General features: G+C 51.0%; 2 protein-coding genes across 8 annotated transcripts in view; both read right to left on the bottom strand.

The window, feature by feature from the left end:
- RUSF1 (RUS family member 1) overlaps window positions 1-1,466 on the bottom strand; it is a 72,383-nt gene extending 70,917 nt beyond the window's left edge. The window contains exon 1 of one of the 5 annotated variants that reach the window (XM_076072704.1): window positions 1,143-1,466. The gene's annotated coding sequence lies outside the window, so the exon portion shown is untranslated. Of the gene's footprint in view, window positions 1-1,108 lie in introns of all 5 variants that reach the window. The other 4 variants (XM_076072706.1, XM_076072705.1, XM_076072703.1 and 1 more) reach the window with 4 other exon arrangements.
- Window positions 1,467-3,935: 2,469 nt separating this feature from the next.
- LOC116950086 (14-3-3 protein gamma-B) lies at window positions 3,936-20,987 on the bottom strand. Of its 3 annotated transcripts, none has more exons than XR_012946346.1 (3): window positions 20,636-20,987; window positions 9,187-13,095; window positions 3,936-8,920 (listed from the first exon to the last, which is right to left on the bottom strand). XR_012946346.1 is itself a non-coding variant. In XM_076072688.1 (3 exons), the coding sequence occupies exons 2-3, from the start codon at window positions 20,720-20,722 to the stop codon at window positions 12,442-12,444; spliced, it is 741 nt and encodes a 246-aa protein (XP_075928803.1). In that variant the 5' UTR covers window positions 20,723-20,804; window positions 20,838-20,987; the 3' UTR covers window positions 3,936-12,441. The 3 variants fall into 3 exon arrangements, 2 of the variants coding, with proteins under 2 accessions (XP_075928803.1, XP_075928802.1); XM_076072688.1 differs by having other exon boundaries at window positions 3,936-13,095; window positions 20,636-20,804; window positions 20,838-20,987; XM_076072687.1 differs by having other exon boundaries at window positions 3,936-13,095.
- Between the last annotated feature and the right edge of the window lie 566 nt (window positions 20,988-21,553).

Raw genomic sequence — 21,553 nt, 5'->3', positions numbered from 1 at the left:
ACTCCTCACTGCACCATCACCACTCCTCACTACGTCATCACCACTCCTCACTGCGTCATCACCACTCCTCACTACGCCATCACCACTCCTCACTGCGTCGTCACCACTCCTCACTACGTCGTCACCACTCCTCACTAAGCCGTCACCACTCCTCACTACATCACCACTCCTCACTACATCACCACTCCTCACTACGTCATCACCACTCCTCACTACGTCATCACCACTCCTCACTACATCACCACTCCTCACTACGCCATCACCACTCCTCACTACGCCATCACCACTCCTCACTAAGCCGTCACCACTCCTCACTACGCCGTCACCACTCCTCACTACGCCATCACCACTCCTCACTACATCACCACTCCTCACTACGTCATCACCACTCCTCACTACATCACCACTCCTCACTACGTCATCACCACTCCTCACTGCACCATCGCCCCTCACAACCTCCATCGCCGCTCTCACCTCCCCACTCACCAAATACAAAGCCCCCCCCCCACCCTGTAGCCTCTAAAAGACTGCTGGGGCAAGTGCTATTAGCACGTGTGCGTGTGTAAGGCACGCGTGCGTGTGTGGTGCGTGCGTGTGGCACGCGTGTGTGTGTGTGGTGCGTACGTGTGGCACGCGTGTGTGTGTGTGTGTGGCACGCGTGTGTGTGTGTGGTGCGTACGTGTGGCACGCGTGTGTGTGTGTGGCACGCGTGTGTGTGTGTGGCACGCGTGTGTGTCACGCGCGCGTGTAAGGCACGTATGTGTAGCGCGCGCGTGTGTGTAAGGCGCGCGTGCGTGTGGCACGCATGTGTATGTGTGTGTAGCGCGTGTGTGTGTGGCACACGAGGGGGTGGGTGGTCAGAACCACGCCCGGTCGTCTTTGTCTCCCCAGCGGCGATGTTTACTACACACCGCGCCAAAGGTACAACTTTTAGGCCGAGTAGACCTAGGGGAGGCCCAGGACAGGTTCAGATAATCGTCACCGGTGTTGGTGGCGGAGCGGGAAATTGAACCCGGGTCGCTGGGGTTGGTAGCGCTAACTGCTGCACCACCGCTCCCCTATTTCAACCAGCCCTCTCATCGAACCTCACAACAACTTCTCCCCTCACCTTCCCACTTCTCACCTCCCCCCTCACCCCTCACCTCCCCACCGCCTGGTCCACCCGGCGCCGTGGACACGTGGCGAGCGAGAGAGCAGCGGTGATGTAGAGAGACAGAGGGAGAGAGACAGAGGGACACGAGTCTCGTGTGTAGGGAGAGAGACAGAGGGAGAGACAGAGGTATACGAGTCTCGTGTGTAGGGAGACAGAGGGAGAGAGACAGAGGGAGAGACAGAGGGAGAGGGAGAGAGACAGAGGGACACGAGTCTCAGTGTGTAGAGAGACAGAGGGACGTGTACTGTACACGGGTTCCGTGTTTGGCGGTAGCCACGAGAGGAGGCGAACCCCCGGCGCGTCACTTCCTCTCCCACTCCCTCCCCCCACTCCCTCCCCCCACACACCCCCCCCTCCCACTCCCCTCCCACCCCTCACACTCCCACCCCCACCCCTCACACTCCCACCCCCCACCCCTCACACTCCCACCCCCCACCCCTCACACTCCCACCCCCCACCCCTCACACTCCCACCCCCCACCCCTCACACTCCCACCCCCCACCCCTCACACTCCCACCCCCCACCCCTCACACTCCCACCCCCCACCCCTCACACTCCCACCCCCCACCCCTCACACTCCCACCCCCCACCCCTCACACTCCCCCCTCCCACCCCCCACCCCTCACACTCCCCCCTCCCACCCCCCACCCCTCACACTCCCCCCTCCCACCCCCCACCCCTCACACTCCCCCCTCCCACCCCCCACCCCTCACACTCCCCCCTCCCACCCCCCACCCCTCACACTCCCCCCTCCCACCCCCCACCCCTCACACTCCCCCCTCCCACCCCCACCCCTCACACTCCCCCCTCCCACCCCCCACCCCTCACACTCCCCCCTCCCACCCCCCACCCCTCACACTCCCCCCTCCCACCCCCCACCCCTCACACTCCCCCCTCCCACCCCCCACCCCTCACACTCCCCCCTCCCACCCCCCACCCCTCACACTCCCCCCTCCCACCCCCCACCCCTCACACTCCCCCCTCCCACCCCCCACCCCTCACACTCCCCCCTCCCACCCCCCACCCCTCACACTCCCCCCTCCCACCCCCCACCCCTCACACTCCCCCCTCCCACCCCCCACCCCTCACACTCCCCCCTCCCACCCCCCACCCCTCACACTCCCCCCTCCCACCCCCCACCCCTCACACTCCCCCCTCCCACCCCCCACCCCTCACACTCCCCCCTCCCACCCCCCACCCCTCACACTCCCCCCTCCCACCCCCCACCCCTCACACTCCCCCCTCCCACCCCCCACCCCTCACACTCCCCCCTCCCACCCCCCACCCCTCACACTCCCCCCTCCCACCCCCCACCCCTCACACTCCCCCCTCCCACCCCCCACCCCTCACACTCCCCCCTCCCACCCCCCACCCCTCACACTCCCCCCTCCCACCCCCCACCCCTCACACTCCCCCCTCCCACCCCCCACCCCTCACACTCCCCCCTCCCACCCCCCACCCCTCACACTCCCACCCCTCACACTCCCCCCCCACCCCCCATCCCTCACACTCCCCCCCTCACACCCCCCCCTCACACTTACCCCCTTCACACCCCCCTCCCACCCCCACCCACCCTCCCACCCCCCCCTCCCACTCCCCTCCCACCACTGCGGCGCGCGTGAACCATGACGTACACGGGCGCGTGCTTCACAGCGGACGGTAACGATCCCGTGACGTCATCCGACCCGAGTCGGCCATTGCGTGGTGACGTCACGGCCCAAATCTCGTCAAGAAAATGGACCCGAAAATGTCTCCACTGGGATTTAAGATGACGTCACCTCCCTACCGGCAGACGAATGGCCACTTTAGTTCAACACGGAGGAGGCTTTCGTGACCAACATCATCCATAAGGTTGTTTTGGGTTAGATCGTGTAAATATAAATGTGTCGTTAAACCCTCCACCACCCGACATGGCCAATTTGTAAGGTTTGTCACGTAAACAGAACGTGCCAATGTGTTACTAGCACAGCACAGCTGTTGTGTGGTGTTGGAGAGCGAATCCACACAACAGGTAATGATGATGCCCACGTTCCAGGGTGGTGCCGGGCTCCCCTACCTGGGGTGCCATGCAGGCAGCGGCCGCACCGAGGGTGCCTTTTGAACGTTTGATTGCCGATGCTTTAGGCGCTTGAGAGTTGCCGAGGCAACGGCAAACGCGCATCGCGAAAGTATTGTCGATGTGGAGACCCATTGGTTGGCTTGGCCAAATCAGCAAAGTGTCGATGGCAGCGCGCCCCGCTCCAAGTCCCCCTTCAGCACTCACGTGGCCACGGGTCGGCCGTGGCCACGGAGATGATTCATTCACTTCCGCGTTGAGACTCGGGGCAAAAAAACAAAATTGGCACATGCATTTGGTGGAATTGCTTTTGCCGAAAGTCCAGTTACCACCAAGAAATCACATTCTGCATATGGCCTCTGCGTTGAACTTCTTTCGCACCGTACGTAGCCGGCCGCGCTAATCGGAGGTGCGGGGGAAGGACAACAAACTAAACAGACAGCAGTTTTAAAGAAACTCAGTCCTGAAATATAGTAGCCTTATAAACCTGGGACACGTGACACTTCGGGGTCGGCATCTGTTGACCTGGCACGTGGTGACCCTTGAGATTCTGTATTTCCAGAGTCCTGATAAAACGCCGTGACACAATTTAGCCTGCAACTCTGCAGCCTTGAGACACTGTGACACAACACAGGTGTTTTAGCAATAGCAAATATTGATAGGAAGAAAAAAAGACTTTCAAAGGTTTCACAATAAAGCAAAAATAACATTAACTCTGAGACAATGTGAGGGTACACGCAAGCATTTATTAAGATAAACATTTAATTCAGCTTGAAAGACATTAGGTGTCCACAGTTATATATAGTCCTGAATGAACACTTTACTTCAACATGCTTGATATAATACTCATTTACTAGTATATGTTACTATTAATAGATTCAAACAGAAAAGTCTAACATTGGCATGTAAAAAATAAAAATGATACACACACAAAACGTAATTGTGACGGTTTAAAATACAGGTTAAAATAATAAATTACTTAAAATACCTATTACCACACTCTCGCAAAAACACGTACTACTACAACACCGACGTGTAGTAGAGTTGCTAAACAGCAGCAATTATCAAACTAGGGCTACTGAAGATTAGAGCTGCTAACCGTTTTTCTGTACGTTCAGTCACTCCTACGGCATGCATGCATGACAGAGATTACGGTCACATTCCATGGATTCCGAAAAGTCTATTAAAAGACAAAGCATCATTAAAAAAAATCGTGCGATTTGGCAAAAAAATTAATCACAAATGAGACGAGTGGCTAACATCCACTCGGTTCACCGCTCAGTTTTCTTCAGTTCCATGCACTTCAAATGCATTCATTTTACACCGGTTAATTTCCACGCGCTATCGTCGTCACTAACAGTGACAGAAAAAGCAATTCCAACAGTTAATCCCTGTCGTGAATTCATTTCATCTGCGCAAATTACGTGGGTCAAACGTATACACAGCACAACCCAAATGTAAAGATAATTCGGCTTCATTGTATTTGCCAAAAATTAACTATAAACCGTCTTGAATCAAGCTGCTCGCTAAAAGCTCCCAAGCAAATGTGCGCAACGCCACAGAGGAAGGAAAAGAGATAACACACACAAATCACCCGTTCCAGAAAACAATAACTTTTACCATGCAAACAAAAAAACCCGAATCACTTGCACGTGAATGATGCCTGAAGGGCACACGCACCTATTGATTAAAATCAAGATTGTCAATAAGGGAAAGAGATCATCATTCATCTGGTGACCTAGCAGGTTTCAACATTTTATGTTGACAAACGTTGATTTTTATTTTTAAATTGTAGTTTATAAAGCGACGTCCCTAGGTTTACTTCGCAAGAGTAGCTCGAAGTACAGACGAGTTGAGAGCTGGCCAAGAGTTCTCAATTTGGATCAGGTTGACAAATACAGACCTGAGAAGGTCCAAAGTTGAGAGGCTGGGAACGAAGAGGCCAAATGCATCAACGTTCAGCAACGCGGCTGAACAAGGTTAACGACGATGATCAGAATCTGTACTTTCCTGGAGGAATCCGATGAGCTATGAAGCTCTTTTTCACAGATGTCCAGCAGGGAGAGGTCCCGCGGTGTTAGAACTGGGAGGAATCGAGGCATGTCTGCTGTTTTGTGACCGTTAGCTGGGATCTATCCGCAAGTATCGATGAGGCTACACAACTTACAAAGTGTTTATCCGGATGGTGTAGTCACAGATCAAGCAACTCTGTGGAGCTCTTTACGAGCAGAGGTTTCAATCGACGTTAATCGTTGCACGAGAAAATTGTTTCTCCAGAAAATGCAATCCCGCCACACGTACGTGATGACAATGAAAATTGGTTAAGCGTAAGCAAGATCTTTCAAACACGCAACATAACAAAAAATGGCCATTTACCGCTCACAAATAAAACGTTAACAGTCCCGAGACCCAAACCCTGGATTCATACCCCGTCCGTCTAGCGCCGATTTAACCGAGCCTGTGAAGCTCGCGGTAAACAGGGCCCTCCAAAAACGTGCCAACAACGTGAGAAGTTGAAAACTGCCACCTGCCTGGCCTCAAAAGCGTCACCTTATAACTCGCGGGCAGGAAATGACGTCAACACCTTCAAGTAGATTTGTTCCTGAGGTTTGTTCAGTCACGTGCCCGTCTGTGTAAAGAGTGCACCTTTTCTCATTATAACCTGCCAAGTGTAAATAACGGTGGAAACGTCGTGCATACGAACCTCCTTGGTATACCGACTGACCAAAGGTCAGACTACCTTTGCGACATGTAAAGTGATCCACGTGCTGCGATGGGTACATCAGTACCCCCACCACCGCACCAGATGCAATTGTTTCTTTTTTAAACATTGTTGTGAATGTAGCGGCCTCAAGTGGTCGTACCCTACGACGTACAACAGACACACGAGACTTAAGACGCAGAGATCGTTACGTGCACGGTTCACATGGCTACGGGGAGGACGCGCCGCTAACACCACCCCGCTGTACGCGAGCACTCGTGGAAGCAGACTGGACTCTCTTCAATTTGCAACAGACCTCCAGCAACACGACTGGTTGTGTGCCCTCCGAGATATACGCCAGAAAGAAACACAATTTTCTTTTAGAGTATATTGAAAATTCAATGATTGTTATTTTTTTTTTAGAGATATAAGTGGTTACTCAAGGTACTTTAGCTTTCGTTGAATTTTCCAGTTAAGTGTAAACCTAATCATTTTCAAGACATTCCAAAGAGGAAAGTTGAAAGGCAAGATACAATTGTACGATTTACCCTGTACTGACAAGCTATGGGAGGGCAAAATTGCATCTCCTCCTCCTCTTCTTTTAACGCCCCGTCAACCGCCAAATTCATCCGAACCTGTCAGCAATGAATAATAACCTCGTTTTTATGCGCTCCAATCCTCATGGCAGAGGCTTTTCAAAGAACAGACATGACACAGGCTCGCGCGCACACACCTTAAGATTCACTGCTACCGATGAGCACAATACCCTGCTGGGATGAAATAATCCAAAAACAACCTACTTGAACCCCGCACACAACGGAGCAACCAGGTTTCTTTTCTTTTGCTCAAACGACGCGAGCGTTTTCCACGCGGCCACGAGGAAGTTTTACGATGCACACTGAAAAACGTACGCACGTATTTGTTCGAATCACACTTGGAACTAAAAAAACTACAGAAGCGCGTTCGCTCAATTTTAACGACTGTATTCATCGGCTCGTCTGTAAAGAACCGAAATTGAGACGGCGAGGCAATGTGACAACCTCCGGAATTCCACTTAAAAACAAACACCCGGAGCATATCTGCATTACCAATTCCGCTTGTCCAGGTGGCTCTTAAGTAATTTGTTCCAAACTGCTGTGGCTGTCCCGACGTGCTGCTCGCATCGGCCTATTTGGTGAGCGTCGTGGTGGCACCACCGTCTTAGGGAGTCACATTTATATTTGGCCAGCGTTGCATTGTGAATGAAGGCTTAAGTCCAGGGGATGTCAAAATCAATCGGACAGCAGGTCGGTTTTGGACTCAAATGCATCTCCCGCCGGTCACACAGTTGGGCCTATGAAAATTAAAAGCATAATGAACGCCACGGTGTAAATTTAGCAATTCTAAATCCAAAAGCATGGCTAAAGAGAGTTTTTTTTTTATGGCATGACACGTGCCCAAATCTCCCGTTTTCAATGTCCGATTTAAATCCAGTTTGAATTTAGGTAAGAGCTTTTAAAAAATATAATTAAAATTATATAAGGCGTAACAAATGAGAACACGTGGTGGGCCGGAGGAAGGGGATTGTGGGGCTGTGTGTTTGACACCCCTGGTCTAAGCCACTCAATACGAACGTGGGATCACCAGAGGATTCCACAGTGCTACACCCCAACCGTGGAGTTGCCGAGATGTCTACCTGGCAACCACTGCAGAAGAACCTTCAAAAGTTGCTCGGATATTTCAGATGTGTGGATATCCGTGGGAGAATTGCTCCGGTCAAATTCAAGCGTGAGAATACTCGTATTTGGTAATAATGTTCAGTTAAGAATACCGTCATTCTGACTGCCACAAGCGTGCCACCTTGAAACCCTCCTGTCTTGCATTGCTCGGAAGCTTTCGCGATGGTGCAGTTGCCACAAAGCAGCCACAAAGCAGCGCTGTAGCATCGTGACGTGGTGTATAACCCAACGTGTTGGGTAAATGACTAAGTTTCTGGAGGCCTACGTTGCAAAACTGTGTGTGAAACGGACCGATGCGCTTTTATACAAAGGCATTGTATTTTAAACGTTAGCAAAGTAATTCTTAATATTTCACACATTAATAACAAACAAATAAAATATATAACACTTTTAACCACAATTACGATAGCGAAAGGCAAGGCTTAACAGTAAATGCGGTGCGATTAATACGTCGCGCCAAACTGCCCTCACGTCTACAAGTCACGTTTGCATTATTGATGAGCTTCGGAGAGATAATTTTCAAACAGCAAAAACAGTAACACACGCTATGGTTCGCTGTGCGGCCACACTTGTCCCCCACCACCCGCCCCCCTTCCTCTTCGCCTTGATCGTTCTCGAATGAGAAAAGCAACTGGCAAACATTCCACCCTCCACCCCGTCCATCACTAAGAACAACGTCCCGCATTCACTCCGCGCTCGCTCTCAGCGGCCGACTTTGCTTTGTGCACGCAACGGCTGACCAGCGTCCTCATGCTTCCTACGATTGTGGCGAGACTAATGAATCTCGGCGCACGCACGGACGCACGCGAAACAACATTCTCCCAATGCAACGGACCCAAACACCAACGCGGTCACCGAGCATAGTAATATTAACAATGCCATTTAAGTAGACAGGAAAGAATGTGTCCCAAGACTGTTGCAGGCAGTTCCTGCACTAGGATGTTTTGCCAAGTCTACGAGCGGCACGTCGAAGGAAATCATAATCACCGGAGATAAACCCACACAACGCATGAAGGATCGCATTCAGTGCTCTGTACAGATGGATTCAATCCACTCGCTGTACTGCCTGATCACATCAGAGCCCAGCAGGTTTGGCGTTTCACAAATGTGTGGTCCACCAACCCTTGCATCCCCAGTTTTGCATTCAAGACATGCACAAACCACCGCACCTCGCTTAGTGTGGCACCCTACACAACGGAGTAATACAAAAACACAACCCCACGGTGACGGATGGATTACCTCATTGTGTTTTGGTGCTCCAAACACATACACTACATGTTGTTAATGAGCATCTTCTTTGGTTCTTTCGGTAAAGTCACGTAGAATGAGAATAAAATAATAAATTGATAAAATAAAATAACACAATAATATTCTCACGACGTTTCGGCCACAACACAAGCGGCCTTCATCAGGTGAAGGGAGCGAGACTGTCTGGTAGGACATTTTATTTTATCAATTTATTATTTTATTCTCATTCTACGTGACTTTACCGAAAGAACCAAAGAAGATGAATCATTGCAGTCACGAAAGCTTTAAATCGAAATTTGTTAATGAGCACTTTAAAAAAGAGGCTTTGCTCTGCACAACACAAACATCTATAGGTGGGTTTGGCCTTCATCAGAACTGCTGCCAAACAAAAACGGGACAGGTTTCCACTGGACGGGATTGCTGACATACAAATGTAAAACGTACGGACACTGGTCTGAACGCTCTTCTAAACTAATTCCCGCTTGAGCCCAACTCCATCAAATTGTAAACACCAGCTGAGAGCACGGAACACAGCATACCGGGATGACAATATTAAACCGAATCTCTTGGCCCGTTATCTGGTCAGAGGCTGGCTAGTCGAGTTGGTTCAGCAAGTTGAAAAAGCGCAGGGAGAGATACGCTCCAAATGTCCTCCCCTGGAAAGGGGCGGCGGCTAATCGACGGTTCCCGGTGCTGTTCCACGGCCCCGTTTTTGATACGGAGTCCCCTTCCGGCTTCATTTTCAAACGCTGGTCTTACAATGGACACATCTTTTGACAAAGGCTTTTCACGGACAGTACACAGCGCGGGCATCAAATGGCTCCTACAGCACTTATGAGTTATGTGGTAGCCAACTTTAAACTGCTGTGTTGCCATAAAAGGCCACCAAATTCCAACTGATGGAGGGATGGTCGAGGCATCTGGAATGGTGGTCTGTGTCATGCAATGCCTTGCTTGTTGGAAGGCATGAGAGTTATGATGTTTATGATTCTACCTCAGGGGCTGCAACTGCCTCGAACGCAGTGGTACAATGTTTAACCTAAAGTTGTAAAGGAGTGGACTGTGTTGTGGCGCCGATGAATTAGTGCTCAATGGGCGACAGGCGTTTAGATCTTCGTCATTACTTTAACCTGTTGGCAGATCTATTGCTTAATACAGATCTACAATGTCAAACTAACCTTGACAAATATCGGTTGGAGCTACAGTATACCCTACCACACAAAACATGAAAACAAGCTGTAAATTAATGTGAAGATACTGGAAAATGACCGTCTATTACGAGAGAAAATGCGTCCAGTGCCCCCATAAAAATACAATCAATCCCAATTTGGCTACCGTGTGGCGAGAGGGGCGGTGGTAATTTGGCAGTTCGTTAAATGCAAACCATTTGTACGAAGCCACTGTTGACCACAAAAGATTACTGCGCGAAAGCCTGGTGACATCCAACCCCGCCAAGTTGTATTTAAAACGCACTGCCACTTTCACAGCACGATGAGCATATTTTGGGAGCAAGGTCAAGCACACTAATCGGGCAACTAACTCTATTGAGAAAACATTCAGGTTACCACTTGTGTTAGGTAACAAAACTCGTATCAATGCTTAACTTCTTTCACACTAAATGTAGCCAACCATGCTAAATGGAGGTATGCGGGAAGGGCAACAAACTAAACACAAGTTCTAAAGAAATTAGATTTACAAGTGCATAGCTCCAGTGGCTTCCTAATATCGGAAGGGCGTTCCAGATGGCCGCAGAAGCGCGTCTGCAGTGAACCAAACGGCGAGAATATTTTTTTAACTGTCCAGCCTGGTGCTCCCGTGTCAAAGTTGGCTTACGGACCTGTCGCTGATTGCACCCTATCAAAATAGTAAAATGAACACGCTATTATGCCCAGGAGTTGGAACGGTGTGAGAACAGGGCCTTAGGGCACATCGTTAATGCAAATGGCCCGTGTCTTCTACGTTTTTGGACCAGCGGGTTCTGAAAAGTATAATTTGGGTTAGAAATCAAATTATATTTTGAGCTAGTGAAGAGCTGTTTTTTCTACTCGTAGGGAAAGGTGGGGGTGTGGCATTGGTGTAGCACTCGCAAGTTTGGAGATTACATACTCCGACCTCTTCAGTGAAGAATAAAAAAAAAAGCCGATGGTGCTGCGGATGCCGATACGCAAGCAGCACATGGGAATCACAAGAGGCACCAAACGAGACTGAGGTGCCTGGCTCAGTGTGTAATACTGTCGTCTATGGCACATGACATGGAATTTAGTGCTTATCCAACAAGGGGTGCGAGGTCTGCCAATACAGCCATAGGGAATAAACTTACCCATGTTAAATCGCCAACACTTTATAGGATGTATGCGCACACACCCCACACACGAGGGAACGCACACTCTGATCCACGATTGAAATAAAGTATCTACGCTGACAGATCTAAACTAAAGATTCTTATCCGTACATTTCCTCTACCACAAGAGTTAAAAACGATGTGTCGCAAGCCTGTTTGCGAGATATGTATATGGTGATCTCAAAATAATGAGAATGTACATGGCAACCGTTAATACAATCCATGTACGGAGTTATCGCCATGGCACAACTATATGGCAAATTCACATATTGATAATGGCTGAAACACACAACACCACTGCAGACCAAAGGGAACATCGGCAGGTTTTTTTTTAACCAGACATCAAATGATCCGTGAATCGTTTTTAAGAAAACTCTGTTATTGGGCTCAAAACGTGGCATAGCTTCAGATGGGCAAAGCAAAACCTGGTTGCTGTCGATTGTGTAACATCAGCGCGATTGCTACATCGGTGGATGCAGCCTCAAAATTCTGATACGAATCACACGAGACTTCCCAGCAGAGTTGCTGCCGACTTTATTGATTTCCAAATTTAACAGGGCCCTAGTGGCCCTGAAGCAAGAACTAATGCAATGTATCTGTTGGCATAGATTTTTAAGCGAAACATTCCGACAGCTACTTCAATATTGTTCAGCTGCCGTCGTTGGACTCTCAATGTTAACACTGCGACTGATATTTGTCCTTCTGGAGCATCACAAAATGAGACTGAGCACACGTAACATAAATAGAATCAACTAAATTGATTCGCCGGTGAAAAGCTACCGAGGTGCAAAGTGATCAGTAAAATAAAGTACTATTACTATGGAGCTCGCTACCGTATTCAGCATCACGTTCAATGTAATATGGATGACACGCATAATAATACAAAGGAATTCATTTGAGCACCTCTTTGGTTAGCGAAATACTCGGCCCCAGCTCTTCCCGAGCGCCCCGCGCCAGGCGCGGTCGACACGAGAGCCGCGCGCGCGTCAGAGCGGGCGGCTCGCGCGAGAAACATTCGCCGCACGTGACGCGACGCGCAGCGGGAAACAAGAGGCTCGCAACATTTTGCTAACAAAGCAGAATCGAACTCATCCCCCCCCCCCCCCCCTGGTTGTGGCATGCGGTATCTTTTTTTAGTTTTCTTCGAGAGATCTTCGCTCCCTTTCAGGCCGTGCCATACACCTCTCTCCCCGCGCCAGTCGCCATTGCCGCCACCTTCGCCTCCTAGTTTCCTTCTCCAGCCTCGTCGTCCTGCTGGTCGGAGGTCCACAGTGTGAGGTTGTCTCGGAGGAGCTGCATGATTAGCGTCGAGTCTTTGTACGAGTCCTCGTTCAGGGAGTCCAACTCGGCGATGGCCTCGTCGAAGGCAGTCTTGGCCAACTGGCACGCCTGCTCCGGCGCGTTCTGGATCTCGTAGTAGAAGACGGAGAAATTGAGCGCCAGGCCCAGGCGGATGGGGTGCGTGGGCATCATCTGCTCCTTGCTCACCTCGTACGCCTCCTTGTACGCCTTCTCCGAGTTGGACACCACGTGGTCGCGCTTCTCCCCGGTGGCCACCTCGGCGAGGTAGCGAAAGTAGTCGCCCTTCATCTTGAGGTAGAACACCTTGCTCTCGTACTGCGGGTGGTCGCAGCGCGGGATGAGGTGGTTGTCGAGCAGGTTGAGGACGTCGCCGCACACCGCCTCGAGCTCCTGCTCGATCTTCTCGCGGTAGCTGCGCACCAGCCCCAGGCGCTTCTCGTTGCCGTCCGTCGCCGTCTTCTGCTCGATGCTGCTGATGACGCGCCAGGCCGAGCGGCGCGCCCCCACCACATTCTTGTAGGCCACCGACAGCAGGTTCCGCTCCTCGTTGGACAGCGGCTCCGTCAGCTCGGTCACCTGGCGACGACGACACAGCCGGTGGGGGGGGGGGGGGGGCAACACACGATCATTACCCACGATACAGTTTTATAGGATCGCCCGGGTCAAGGTTCAAGGCAGTGTTTTACGATCATTATGCCCATAAGACAACCACTTATGATTTAATCATGCATCATCGTCGTCGTCATCCTCAGCCACGATCAATCCACTGCTGGGTGAAGGTCTCCGCAAGCCGGAGCTACCATTCACAATCCTGCGATGCAACAACCAATCCAGCACCCACACAGGAACTCATCTAATGACTCCCATCTCCTCGGTGGAAGTCCTCTCAGATGCGTTCGCCGAATTTCTGATATTTTACTACGACTTTAAAAAGTTGGTGGTCTCCAACCCAAACGAGCGTGCGGGACTTACTCGTTTTTGGTATTTAGCCAAAACCAATGGTGGAAATTCCACATCCCTATGGTGAGATAATGTATTGCAAAAACAAAACTGGTTTAGTCGTAGTATATTTATTTATCGTGATTTGCTTATCTTTCCTATACTTTGTACTCCTATCGGTTTTTTTATTCTTTGTAATTGTAGCTTTCTGACCTTCCCCTACTGGACATCTTTGAAAAAGAACTTCATAGTTCATCGGATTTCTCCAGGAAATTTTTATTCCGTACTGCTTGATTCACTAAAAAAAGGTATTTCGTTATCTATTTATTTATATATTTCCCCCCCTTTTTTTTTACTATTTCCCTTCTACGTGACTTTACCGAAAGAACCAAGAAGATGAATCCCTGCAGTCACGAAAGCTTTAAATCGAAATATTAATAACAATTTAACTAACTCAACAGCAGGGGGGTTCTTATACCAAATATATTCCATGTTGAAACGAGCAAACAGTGGATGCATGCATCTGCATAAGAGCACGTGAAAAATATTCGACGGTGGAAAGGATCAAAATGAAACCTTATATTAATCTGGACGATAAAACGGCAACAATTTAACGTGGATATAATCGATGCGTCTCCCAGGCCTGAACATCACTGGCCTGACGTCTCCACTGGTGAGCCCCCAACCAGCGAGTAGACATTCCACAGCCCCATGATAGGGGCCAGGCTATTCATAGACCAACCACTGGTGAATTCCCTCAAAGCGTTACTAATTTTATCAACGCCAGAGGGATAATGGGCTGAGTCAACGCCTTAGTAAGTCGCTTTTTAGTTGAGTGAAACCACTGATCAGGATTTCAATGAGCTGTCAATGTTAAGCTTTTCTCCACATCAGTGTTCTACGACGTTGTTCATAAGCATAAGTCCACTGTGGGTATCACAAGGATTCATAAAAATCTGATCACACAATACTTGTTTAATTAATCATACGGATAACCGTTAACAATGCTCTACTCAATGGCACGCGCAATTTTAAATGACGGTACAACGAAAATAATGTCTTGTTTATTGAAGGCGGCCTCAGTCTCAGGATGGAGTCACATTGGGGAGTTGGACTCATTCTCTTTTTTGCAAGAGGGTGATTTCGAAGTGACAGTAAACCAGGGTAATAAGAGAAAACTCGCAAACTGCGGATATCACGGAAGTCTGTGTGGGAGTGGCAAATCCATTCGCCATATGGCCATTGCTTGGCCACATTTTCAACTCAATGAATGGGGTGCAGGCCACAGTGGCTAGGAGATGTTAACTCCCTCGCCTGGTATACAGGAGGTCGTGGGTTCGATCCCGACCTCGACGCTTGCTGCTGTATATTTTTTGGAGTTTGCATGTCTCTCTCTCTCATCATCACGGTGGCTAGATGTTAACTCCCTGGCCTGGTATATAGGAGGTCGTGGGTTCGATCCCGACCCCGACGCTTGCTGCTGTATATTATTTGGAGTTTGCGTGTACTCTCTCCCCGTGGTTTGCGTGCATTTTTCTCCGGGTCCTCCGGTTTTTCCTTCAACATTTATAAAGATGCGTTTAAGACTATATGGCTGCAATAAATTGTCACGTGATAAGCCACTTTGTTGAGTTATCATTTGTGGCCAGGTCGCTTCTGAAAAAGAGCTATACAGCTCAGTGGACCTTACCTGGTAAAATAAAAAATAGTTTTAATTTTCGATGGGTTGAAAGTCGAAATGAAAATGCTACCCGCTGCGTGAACCATGAACCCCCATCAGCAGAGCACAAAATGAGAGGCATGAATGAGCGTTACTGGGTAATATTTATAGCCAGAATATAAAAAAGACAAAGAGGGTGTCAATGCTCAAAGGAGAATAATTAGTGTGATGCTAATCTATAATGGCAGCCGCCCTGCACCAATGGTAGAGATTTATTCCACATTCCCATTCTGTGAGCCTCAAGTTTATTTTGTTGAGTGCAGACACTACATGAGGCCATTTCACAGGTTGGAAACTGTCCAAATTATCCCTGAAAGGACTCAATCCAGAATGATACATAGTGCACACTCGGGATGGGCTTTGGATTAAAAATAAAGCAACTCACATTTTGGATTTTAAGAAAAATGTCGGAACATTTTTTGGAAGATTTACATTGCATAATAATTCAACATGTTTTCCTGCTAGCAAACCTAACATCACCCCATGCCACGACACCATTCTTGACGCAAAAGCGTGGACATGACGACGCGTTAGTGGCGTATCTTTGTGACGTCATGTTTCCAGATCAACCAGAATCAAACAAAAAAAATAAGATAATCTGAAATGTTGAACCTTGGCCTGGGGTTTGGGATTTTTTATATAAAAAATTTGGAACACATCCCTAGTACATACATAGATCCATGAATGTATAATAACCCAACAAATAGTTTTTACTTAAATGGCTAAAATTGAAACGCTAAAAATAATGCATGCTAATTATATTCAGCATGATATTCATGAGCAGCAGAGGCTCAAGCATCAATGAGTTGACAGGAACCGCAGTCAGCCCCCCAAACCCTTCAAGCTCAGCAGCTTCCCCCCCTACTGTTTACCCATCCTCCACTGCTTCCACGGGCAGGAAAAAACACCACCCCAACCTCTTTGCATCCAGACACATTACACGGACTCACTTGTAACAAAGTCCTGTTATCCCAGCACCTCCTCAGTTATAAAGAAAAATGATTTATTGTGTATATAGCCGAGCCCAAGGGGTCTGTTCAGACGGATGTGGGCCGGCACTCGTCTTCCTTAGCCAACCTGTGCCAGTGAAGGGAATTCTACACTCCTATGACAGGGGCCAGTCCTTCCAGAAGACAACGGTTGGGCCGTTACAAAATGGTGCTCATTTGTTCCACTCGATGTGAATGAGGGGCGAGCCATCTCCCAACACCTCCAATTAACACGGCTGGCTACGTACGGTGCAAAATAAGTTCAACATACACACAACAAGGACTTTTAACTCACGAAATTAACAATTCCACATTCACAAGCATATTCTGAAAAACATCAAGTCATAAAAGTGTGAAAACATTATTAAAATATGCACAGAACAGTAATCAACTCTTACAATCACATTGTCCTGTAATTTACCGGTAACGCCACCCTTCCATTTAGTGTAAACGAACCCCTTGACCCCTACATCTGAGTCGCGATTGCCACCTCAAACATTATTCTGGGCACCGTGGCAGAACTCGGTTCATCCTCCTGCGTTGCTGTTTAATCAACGGGATGCCATCAGAGCGTATTAAAGCATTCTGTGCGCTTTTGATGGGTGCACAAATTATGTAACAGCCTTTTTAAAGACACCTTTCCGATAACAGACCTCCTTCCATAATGTGATATTAATGAGGTCATGATTCAATTTTTTTTGTCCTTTTGGTGCATGCAGTCTCAGGGACAGCAAGGTTTTCATGAATTTCAAATTATACGATTTGTCAATAATTTATATGTACACCGCCCATTTGATGCATATATTGTGAGCTGATGAATCAATTTTCATTGACAAATCTTTGCGTGCATATTTTCCTCACAAGTAACCTTTAGACGGGCGGAGTGGCAGCGCAGTGCGCAGCGCAAACCTGACGCGTGATTGGTGCTTAGCGCAATGCGCTAGGAACCTGGCAACCCCGAGTTCGATTCCCGGCCGCAGCTGACATCGGCGGTGAGCAATATCTGGAACCGGTCCTGGATACCCCACGGTTTCCCTTTGCAAACTCCGCACTGACCAGCGTGGTGAAGTATGATCGAACAACTCCCACAGACCCAACGAGGCCCCACAGAGGGCTTCATCCAGCACTGAATTGACAAAAGAACTATATATTATTAACGGTTTAAATATCGGCATCCACTTTATTGCTTGATGGTCGCCTTAATATGCACGTATGTGCAAGTCATTGCACGAACAAGCCAAGATGGCAGTGGGTCATGCACTCTGTGGAACAGTGGTGGATTAATTTTCCACACACCCACTGCAGCTTACCAGCAGCAATCTTTCCGAAGGATGGTGACCGTCAACATTCACACAAAGCGGTACCCATTTTTATCAAAACCTGACGTGCGACTGGTTAAGTTGACCTCCGATTTGTGCTCCGATGACAGTGCCAACCACCCGGGCGGCCAGCCTGCCTGCCATGTAAGATGGAACCCTCGTGAAGAGAGAGTGAGCCCAGTATTGGTCGTGGTACCGGGGGTTATATTTATTCATGATGGGTCTATGTTTAACCGCAGTGCCCCGATTTCCACATCCATCTTGAGAAGGCTGCAACACACGCGTGGTTTTTTTTTGCACGGCCGTATATATTCCCCTAAATACACATCTTTACAATGGGATGTTAATAACACTAAATAATCTGCTTTTGCTCATCAGCTAACAGAAAACTGTTCAAATATCAAGTGTCCAAATTTTGAAGAATTCAAAGGTACGCCATTGAAAAATACCATCCTGAGACGATATTTAATTTACCGGATATTCACTATTGAGCCAAAACGTATTTTTGCCAGGAAGGTCCTGGGAGTGTGTGTCCAGTTCCTAATGAGTGTATTTGGGACCAAACCGGAGTTCCCAGAGAAAACTTGCACACGAGGGGATAACGCTCCCAACAGCCCACACACAGATGAGTTTTGGAACTACAACGCTGTCCTCATGAACCTCGTAAGCCCAGCAGGTTTGGGAAGGGTCACAAAAAGATGTTCCGCAAACCTTTGCACTCTGATCTACAGGCGTTCGGCATCACGCCCAACGCAATTAACCCGGCTGCCCTCTCAGGGCTCATGGACATCACCCTCACGGGGGCCCCCATAACATCCACCCACCACGGTGCCACACAGTACCTTGCTTGGAACACCAGGCCTCCAGTACCTGTCCAGACTACTACATCCACCCTTCTCGAGTCCACTATGATTATCCAGTCCCTCTCCTCCCTGGCTTCCCACCTCTCTGCCAGACATATGTGAAAAAGAGCTTCATAGCTCAACGGATTTATCCAAGACAAATACAGATTCTGAGGTTTCTCAGGCCCCAAGCCCCCTCTACAGTCCTCCGGGTCACCCCAGGGATTACAGTCCCTCACCGGTGCCCCCTTGATGTATCCGATCCCCTTAATCGCTCCCACGTTTCACCATTCGTGAAATTCCTCTCGTACCGCCCGGCTCCCATCTTCCCGATACGCACCACGGCCCCCCCCCCCGCCCACCACGCCCCCCCACCCACCACGGGATCTCTCCGTGATCGTTCTCGCTCCTCATTCAATGCCAGGGACCCCCCCTCTCGCCTGATCCCCCCACCCCCACAAATCTTGCATTGGTCATCTCCAGCCCGTGCGCCCCCCACCGCTCCATCTCCTCTGTTGCGCCCACTGCACCTCCTGGCTCCCCCACCCCCCCCCCCTTGCTACCACCCACCCACCCACCCTGCTCCCCCTCCTCACAGAGTCCCACCAACCCCACGGCTCCTCTCACCTTACCCCTCTCATCTGTTAAATCTCCCCTCGTCCTTCACTCGATCCCCTCGTAGACCCTCGCGAACCCCTTTGACTGTACCTCACTTCAAAGGTTCGTGGCGTTCGCCATCCCCATCAATTTGTCTTCACCTCGCCTCCCCCATGGACACCCCCCCCCCCTAACGTCACCCTTCGCCGTCTCTCGTCCACCCCACAAATCTCCTTCGATCCCCTCGTCCCCTTTCACTCTCTTCGATCCCCCGATTTACCCCCCTGCTGCTCACATCCCCCGAATCCTTTATACACGCTTTGCTTACAGTCCCTGGCTCTCTGCCTTTGCTGCACCCATCCCCCTTGATCCCCTCGTCTCTCCCTCATCCCCTGTCCGCGATCCCCTTGATCCCCTCGTCTCTCCCTCATCCCCTGTCCGCGATCCCCTTGATCCCCTCGTCTCTCCCTCATCCCCTGTCCGCGATCCCCTTGATCCCCTCGTCCCTCCCTCATCCCCTGTCCGCGATCCCCTTGATCCCCTCGTCCCTCCCTCATCCCCTGTCCGCGATCCCCTTGATCCCCTCATCCCCTGTCCGCGATCCCCTTGATCCCCTCATCCCCTGTCCGCGATCCCCTTGATCCCCTCGTCTCTCCCTCATCCCCTGTCCGCGATCCCCTTGATCCCCTCGCCTCTCCCTCATCCCCCCCTTCGTTACTTCTAACCCCCCGCCCGCCCATCCCGACCTCCCACAACGCCAACATCCATCCCCTCGATAGTCCCCAACGCAACATTCCCCTCAGACCCGCATCGTCCTCGGCTCTCCCTTCGCACCTCGTCCCTCCTCTTCACCCCCTCGTCTCTCCTTCAATGGATCCCCTTCAAGCCCCCCCCTCCTCCTCCTCCCATGTCCAATCGATTCCACATCGCACCCCCTCGATCCCCTCCCTCAGTCTCACCACCACCCCCCTCGATCCCCTCAGTCTCACCACCCCTCACACCCCCCTCGATCCCCTCAGTCTCACCACCCCCTCACACCCCCTCGATCCCCTCCCTCAGTCTCACCACCACCCCCCTCGATCCCCTCAGTCTCACCACCCCCTCACACCCCCTCGATCCCCTCCCTCAGTCTCACCACCACCCCCCTCACCCCCTCGATCCCCTCCCTCAGTCTCACCACCCCCTCGATTCCCTCAGTCTCACCACCCCCTCGATCCCCTCAGTCTCACCACCCCCTCGATCCCCTCCCTCAGTCTCACCACCCCCTCACACTCCCCTCGATCCCCTCAGTCTCACCACCCCCTCACCCCCTCGATCCCCTCCCTCAGTCTCACCACCCCCTCACACTCCCCTCGATCCCCTCAGTCTCACCACCCCCTCACACCCCCCCTCGATCCCCTCCATTCACTGCCCACTGGACCCCCCCCCCACCCCCCGATTGTGCCGCGATCCCCTCACGGTCCCCTTCATCGCTGCACCCCTCCACCACGACCCCCTCGCTAGACCCCCGTCGTCTCCCCTTCACTCTTCTCGCTCCACTCGCCTCCCGCGACCCCCTCACACCCTTGGACCCCCTTCCCACAGACGCCCCCCCCTGCTCCCCCGTCGCAGTCACTTCCCCCTCGACCCCCTCGCCCCCCTTCACCCTCCACTCGTCCTCAGTCTCCCCTCACCCCCTCGATCCCCTCTCCCCCCCCCGTGGAGTCTCACCGCCTTCATGGCCGCCGCCATGTCGTCGTAGCGCTCCGCCTGCTCGGCCAGGCGCGCCCTCTGCACCAGCTGCTCGCGCTCCGCCATCTCAGCCGCGCCCGCGCTTCAACGCTGCCGCCGCTGCTGCTGCCGCTGCTGCTGCCGATGCTTCTCCGGCTGCTGCTGCTGCTGCCGATGCTTCTCCGGCTGCTGCTGCTGCTGCCGATGCACTGGCTCAGCTGCTGCTGCTCGTGAGGCTGTGGAGCTTCGTGCTGCTGCTGCTGCTGCGTCGTCGTCTTCGTCGTCTCTGCTGCTGCTGCTGCGGCTATGAGCGCCGCCGCGGTCACGTCTCTCGCCTTGCCGCACTGCGCATGCGCGGAGCCCCCCCCCCCTGCCCCGCCCTCCCCCCCACGTCCACCCCCGCCCCCGCGTCGCGGAACCTTCGAGAGAGGAGGCGGAGGAGACGCAGCGAGGCTCGAGCCAGACCCGAGGTGTTCCCTGTGTGTGTGTTCACTGTGTGTTTGTGTTCTGTGTGTTATCTCTGTGTGTTCCCTGTGTGTTGTCTCTCTGTGTGTTCTCTCTCTGTGTGTGTTCTCTCTGTGTTTGTGTTCTGTGTGTTCCCTGTGTGTGTGTTCTCTCTCTGTGTGTTCTCTGTGTTGTCTCTGTGTGTGTGTGTTCTGTGTGTTCTCTCTGTGTGTTCCCTGTGTGTTGTCTCTCTGTGTGTTCTCTCTCTGTGTGTTGTCTCTCTGTGTGTTCTCTCTCTGTGTGTTCTCTGTGTGTTCTCCATGTGTGTGTTCTGTGTGTTTTCTCTGTGTGTTCTCTCTCTGTGTGTTCTGTCTTCCCTGCGTGTTCTCTGTGTGTGTGTGTTCTGTGTTTTCTCTGTGTGTTCTCTCTGTGTGTATTCTGTGTTCTCTCTGTGTGTTGTGTGTGTTTTCTCTG

The sequence above is a fragment of the Petromyzon marinus genome, chromosome 38 (genome assembly GCF_048934315.1).
Source record: "Petromyzon marinus isolate PM22_M1 ecotype Great Lakes invasive population chromosome 38, UKy_Petmar_22M1.pri1.0, whole genome shotgun sequence".
Lineage (NCBI taxonomy): Eukaryota > Metazoa > Chordata > Hyperoartia > Petromyzontiformes > Petromyzontidae > Petromyzon > Petromyzon marinus.
Note: the sequence above shows the minus strand (reverse complement) of the source record. Positions and strands in the feature narration are given on the sequence as shown.